We start from the raw sequence: 6,496 nt of genomic DNA, 5'->3' as shown, positions 1-6,496 counted from the left end.
GAGATTCCATGCAGCATCTTTTTTTTGGTTGTCCTTGTAAAGTATATTAATAACGAGAGTCGGGTCAGTGCGTGCTCAAGGCGAGCGCCACTCTTTATTTCTGTCTTCCGCGTCCGGCTGCCGCTCAGTACGGCAAGCGAGACGGGCACAACAAGCAATCGCGAACATCAAACTCACAATACATTACAGTCCTTATAAAAAGGATGTGCCGTGTCATATATTATTTTGTGGTTTTCCACCTCCAATATAAACCTCTCCTCGTCCATGTTCGCTGGTGTCTAAACCGTGAATGAGCACATGGCCCGGCGACGCCCACGTCACGTTCTGCTGATAAGCTTGCGAAATACGAGCTGGCGAGTGTTTTATTCTGAAAGGTAACCGGAAATTTATTTTGAAACTGCGTCGGTCTTCCTGTCCCGCTCGATGTGTTTTGTGCTAGCTTGCCATTTGCCGGAGGCCTACCGCATGCGGCGTCCGGCAAAAATAGAAAATAGGCTATCCTTGCGGAAGGCTTGCGGCACGCCGCAGGCCTTCCGCAGTCAACACGCAACGCACCCGCAAGCGGTGTAGACTGCACCATTCGAATGAATGGAATCTAATTGCTTGTGGCGCCGCACCGCACCGCAACCGCACCGCAACCGCAGTCAGTGAAAACCCGGGGTGAGACTCCCTCAAGAGCAGGAGAAATCTGCCCCCCCAACCCTGCGTCAAGACTGCAAATGAGTCCCTCTACATTGGGGGCCAGTCTCTTGGGGTACAATATAGGAAAATAATCATTAAAAAGCACTGCATCTGTCCCAAAAGAGGCCGGCCCACCAGGCATCTGCCCTGTATGCCACATGGCCAGTCCAGCTCTGGTTACAAGTTGGAATGGTCTGAAAAACATTGATTGATCAGTTTTACATTTTTTTGTTTTATTTTTACAGAAAATGTGTGTGTGAAATTGTTGGAAAGGTCGAAATTGTGCTTCCACAATTTGTCACGATTCAGTCGAACAAAGTTCCAGTAAAAATCAGACAACAAAAGACTGACTCAATTGTTTTTAATTTTATACTTGATGGTTGGCATGGACTCTAGAGACACAACATTAAAAAGTCAATTTTCCATATGAAAAATCATCTAATCTTCGCAGTCTTTTTTTTTTTTTTTTTTTTTTTTTTTAACACCACATTTCATATTTATATTATGCTTATTTTTGCCCTCAGTTCCAGACAGATTTGATTGTTTGCCGATTCACATCCAGGCGGAAACATTTGATCAGCTCACTCGGCGTCGAGCCCCCCCCCCCCTCGAGGAGGGGATGTGCATGGCGGCCGGCCAGTTGCGGGAGCAGGGTTGGGCGAGGGAGGGGAGGGGGCGAGGGAGGGACACATGCACACTCCTCTCCATCCGGACAGACCCGCACGCTCGTGAGACGTTCGGCAGCTTCCACCTGGAACGGCAACCAGCATCCTCTTCATCTTTCGAGCTCCTCGCTGGAAACGAACCATCTCCAAGAGACAGGATTACTCCCATCACTTCCAATTAGGTGAAATCTGCATTTTTGAAATCCAGTTTTGGAGACCACTGTACTTTTTACACACAAACAAATCATTTTTGTTTTTTTTGCATTGGATTTGCTTTTCCCCACGCCCACTCTTGACACTTGTAATTGATAAACTTCTTGTCGCAGCCTCATTAAACGTGGATATATATTTTCAAGTGGCTTTTTAATTATTAAAGGAAGAATAATGTCCAAATGGTAAGTACCTTTGTAGTACATATGAGTACTGTTTTCATTCAATGCAGACTTGTATGCAAATCATTAAATAACAATTTTGTTGTGTTCTATCTATCTATCTATCTATCTATCTATCTATCTATCTATCTATCTATCTATCTATCTATCTATCTATCTATCTGATTTTAATGATGTGGTCATGTCATAACCTCCCTGCGGTGTGCGTTTGTGTGTGAGTCACATTCTGTATCACGCTGGGTTGAGATGAATACAAACACAAGGATCTTATTTATGATCACACATCGTGTGTTGTGCCCGTCACCGTGGGCTGTACCACATGTGGAGGAAAAAAAAAAAAAAAGAAAGAAAGAAATATTACGGGGTGGGTGACCTGCAAGCGTAGTGAGGGGGGTTCATTTGTGCGAGCAATTAAGCCCACCAGAAGGGTGTGCATGCAGACCCAAAAGTGATCATGGTTGCAATTGAGCAGATGGAGCAATTTTTAGAATGCGCTGGCTGGTTTTCTAATGAGTCTGCCAGCCGTAGGCTACTTGAGGAAATTGTGTCCATATTTTTAGTGCAGCGGTTCTCGAACTGGGGTCAAGTGACGGCAGGTTGTGGATTTGCAAAAGTGATGAGCAATAAATGATGACTATACTTTAAATATTTTGCACAACCCAGAGTAAAAAAAAATAAGTTATTTTTATTTTAAAACAAGTCCTAGCAAATCCTAGTAGTGACCTGGACTTTTTAGGCATCTAATTTGGGGGTTAGTTGTCACATATGCAAAATGAAAAATGCAACTCGGTTTACATATGCCAGAATCAGATGAATCAGATAGTAAGTTTGACCCATGACGAAAATTGATGGTCAGGCTTTGTATGAATGTTTATAAATGGAAGTTTCATAATGAACTAGAGCTTTTTATTTTTTTTCTAATTCCATTTAATCTTGAATATTCGCTTAAAAAAAAAAAAAAAAAAAGGTAAAACGGGCATTTGAGAGCCATGCCAGCAGTTCCTATCTAAGAACTTTTATTTATTATTTATTTTGTTAACAGGTTTTTTTTTCAAGCTTATTGATTAACCTTTTCTGTGCATGACTTCACTGTTCATTGTGATTAAAAAAAAGAAAAAGAAAAAAAGAACAGCAATAGTTTTGCCTTATTAGTTGCATAATCTATTGTGACCTCTTCAAATGAGACAAGTAACGCAATGCTGGGGCAACATGTCATATTTACACTCTCTATTATACTACTTATAACTCAGCACTGACACAAAATATGGAAATGACATGATTACAAAAAATATACCTGAGGCTTTGGTCTTTCATCTGGTATTGATTTGGTTTATATAAGATAGTGATTTCAAGAAATATGTAAGAATGTAAAAAAAGTGTGACATCAAGCCTATGAATCTGACTGAATAAATGTATATATGTTTATCAAGGGAAAAAAAAGTGTATTGTAACAGTGATAATTTATATTATCTCTTATTATAGCTCTGCTTACCTTTTTGGCTTTGACGTGAAAGTGTCTCAGAAAGGCGAGCCTGGCCATGGGCGAAAAAAATTATCTGAATGGGACGCGGTTTTGTGTAAATGAGCAAATGTCATAATGGCTCGCTCACAAATGACCAAAAATGGACTTCTTTGTGTAATTTTGCTCTTGATGGGAGGGCCTGACACACAACTATTTGTTCACAAGCAATTACAAAGTCAATTTTCCATCATTTGCTTACATGAAAGGAAAACGATGCAGATTTGTTGTTTGTTGTCCAACTACCAAAGACGGTAATTGCGATCGACTGCTGCACTGTGGGGTTCTTGCATGAAGGGAATCATTTCACGTGAATGTGGCAACAACATAAGGATGTTTTTTGCAATTATAGAAAAAAGAATCCTGCCTCTGAGCCTTAAACACGAAAATGAAATTTGCCCAAATGGGATGGATTTCTCCCAATAATCGCATTATACGTTGCGTTAACTCATTTGCAGCGAAGAGAGGAGCATTTGCCGTTTGTATTCATAAAATGTAATTATCCATATGGCGTTTAGATAAATGGGAAGCATTATGCATAAAGTGCAATACCGACTCATGCTGCATTTAACTCTAACTGCCAAACGTTATAAAAAAAACAACCCCGACAGTGCCAGCCGATTTCGAGCATTTTCACTCATCTTTCAAGGCAAACAGAATATTATGCACTATGAATACATAAACATGGTGGATACCATATGAAAGAATGGATTCCATTCTTTCATTAGAAAAAAAGTGTGTGTCTACCTTATTCCGTTCTTTAGTAATCACCATTTGAAAATGGGTAATTTGAGTGGCAATCAAGTGAAAATAAGAAGAAAACGTGCTTTTTGTGAAAAGATACATTTTCTGCACAACAGTGACACTAATATTTTTTGTTTAGTGAATTAGATTTAATGTGACAGGATTTGATCATTCACGTCATCCTTGAAAACATTCTATTTCATCACATTCGTCATGTTTCATTATAATTTCATGCACCCCGAGCCCATTGAAAAGAGATACAATGCTGCCATCTGCTGGCCACAGTTAGTGGGTGTTTTGGATTTCACAACTCCATTGACCACGCAGCGCTCCACAAGACATTGCACTGCCAATTGATTAAAAAAACAAACAAAAAAAAAACGTAGTAACGACAATTTACGTTTATGGCGGCATTCATTACAATTTTAGCATACGTCATTAAACGTTTTTGGCAGTCAAAGATTTAAGAAATGATGTTAATGATCTGATCCATATTGTTTTTGTTTTCTCTTTTACAGCGACGGGAGCTCTGAACATTCCAACTTCGCCGGGCCCAGACTCCCGCTCACTCCATCTCGAATAATATCACAGATTCTTGCTTGGATATTCCACATCATATTTGGATGAGCTCTTCTGGAAGACGATGTGAAACATTATCTCAAGCAAAGGACGGCCTCCCTAAATCCTTACCTTAACTACTCTGACGCTACGTTCATTGACGATGAATTGTAAAATCAGTTGAAAGGATGAGCGCTTTGACCCGCGAGGATTTTTGAGGTATGAATATGCAGGAGTTGTTGGGTCCTAGTGTGGCCAACAAATCTGAAAAACGCTCGACAGCCGTGTGGGCTTTGCTCTTTGGCACACTTTGGGCAAGCGCGTCGTCTTGTCCCAGCGGCTGCCACTGCGCAGAAAAGAGCGGAATGACGGCGGTCCAATGCACGTCTCGCAACTTGGCGCAGATCCCGTCGGACCTCCCGAGAGATACCGTCGCTCTAATGCTGGCCTCCAATCATATCACCGAGATCCCAAACCACGCCTTCCGAGATCTCAGCTACCTCCAGGAGTTGGACCTCTCCAACAACGACATCGAGACGGTGGAGGTGGCGGCGTTCCACGGCCTCGCCGACAGCCTCCTGGTGTTGGATCTGGCAAATAACCGCATCCAAAGCGTCCCCAAGGAGGCGTTCGCGCATCTCCGAGCCAAGATCAACCTCTCCAACAACCCGTGGCACTGCGAGTGCGTACTGCAGGAGGTTCTGCGGGAGCTGAGGCTGGACCCGGAGTCGGTGAAGGACGTGGTGTGCCACACGGCCGTGCAGGAGGAGTACGCCGGCAGGTCGCTCATCCAGGTTCTGGACTCAGGGATCAACTTCTGCAACTTTCACCACAAGACGACGGACGTGGCCATGTTCGTCACCATGTTTGGTTGGTTCAGCATGGTGATCGGGTACGTCATCTACTACGTCAGACACAACCAGGAGGATGCCAGGAGGCACCTGGAGTACCTCAAATCCTTGCCCAGTAGCTCTCAGATGGCAAAGGATTTTGACACCATCAGCACTGTTCTCTAGCAGGACACCTGCTCGTTTATTGTTTCAGTGTTTGTCGATAATTGTTGTGATGATAGTTTTTCCCTCGGTTGCTTTGATACATTTGTCAGATCCGAATTGAAGTTCTCAAAAATACGTGTAAATATTGACTTGTGAGAGATGTTGTTAAGGATTTGGAGAAACCAAATGGTGTTCTCGTGACAATGTTCGACAAACTTCAATTCGGTACCTAAGCAGCAGAGGATAAACTGTAAAACGACAGAATATTTTTACATTTTTACGAAATGTTCAATTCTGTTTGTTCACAACCAAGGTCCTACGACAATTACAGGGTTTCCCCAGTTTACGTCAGCGTTCCGTTCTTACCCTACGACTATGTCAAACGAATTTGTACACAAGTTGGAACCAGCAGTGGTAAAGTCTTCATTTTGGAAAATAGTTGTTGATATACATTTCTAGGCCATAACAACCAAATAAAAAAAATGTTTGCAACCTAAACCCCCCCCCCCCCCCCCCAAAAAACAGCCATGTATTCTACAAGCAGCAATGAACGTGTCATCAAGTCAGTCACTGCCAGACGTTTCAAAGCAGGGATCCACATTTTGTCTGAAGACCAACAACATTTTGTGTGCTCTTTTGGACAATATAAGCATCAAATCTACCAAGAAAAGGTAAAGCTTGTTCTAGCTTTTTCTGTACTTTAGTAATAACCAGTAAAACAATTACACCAGTAAAGCAATTTCTGACCATAAAACGGACGAATTAGCTTTTTTGTGTGTGTGTTTGTGTGTGTGTGAAAAGAACCATGACAAGAAGATCAATGAGTTTGATGCCAGCATTTTTTGATTTGACACGTCAAACTATAAGACAACAAAAACCAAATTGAGAAAGCGCTTTTGACAGCAAAAGATTTTTGGCATCGTTTCTCCACAGTTATGACAC

The 6,496-nt window shown here is 41.9% G+C and overlaps 1 protein-coding gene across 2 annotated transcripts; it reads left to right on the top strand.

Moving 5' to 3' along the window:
• Nucleotides 1-1,404: 1,404 nt before the first annotated feature.
• Nucleotides 1,405-6,052, top strand: lrrc3 (leucine rich repeat containing 3). 2 transcript variants are annotated; one of them, XM_077536903.1, is made up of 2 exons: nucleotides 1,405-1,528; nucleotides 4,520-6,052. In XM_077536903.1, the coding sequence occupies exon 2, from the start codon at nucleotides 4,781-4,783 to the stop codon at nucleotides 5,573-5,575; it is 795 nt and encodes a 264-aa protein (XP_077393029.1). In that variant the 5' UTR covers nucleotides 1,405-1,528; nucleotides 4,520-4,780; the 3' UTR covers nucleotides 5,576-6,052. The 2 variants fall into 2 exon arrangements, with proteins under 2 accessions (XP_077393029.1, XP_077393028.1); XM_077536902.1 differs by having other exon boundaries at nucleotides 1,405-1,741.
• Nucleotides 6,053-6,496: the final 444 nt, after the last annotated feature.

Source organism: Festucalex cinctus, chromosome 11, assembly GCF_051991245.1.
Source record: "Festucalex cinctus isolate MCC-2025b chromosome 11, RoL_Fcin_1.0, whole genome shotgun sequence".
In the NCBI taxonomy this organism is placed as follows: Eukaryota; Metazoa; Chordata; class Actinopteri; order Syngnathiformes; family Syngnathidae; genus Festucalex; species Festucalex cinctus.
The sequence above is the reverse complement of the archived record's forward strand: the minus strand, read 5'-3'. Positions and strand labels throughout refer to the sequence as shown.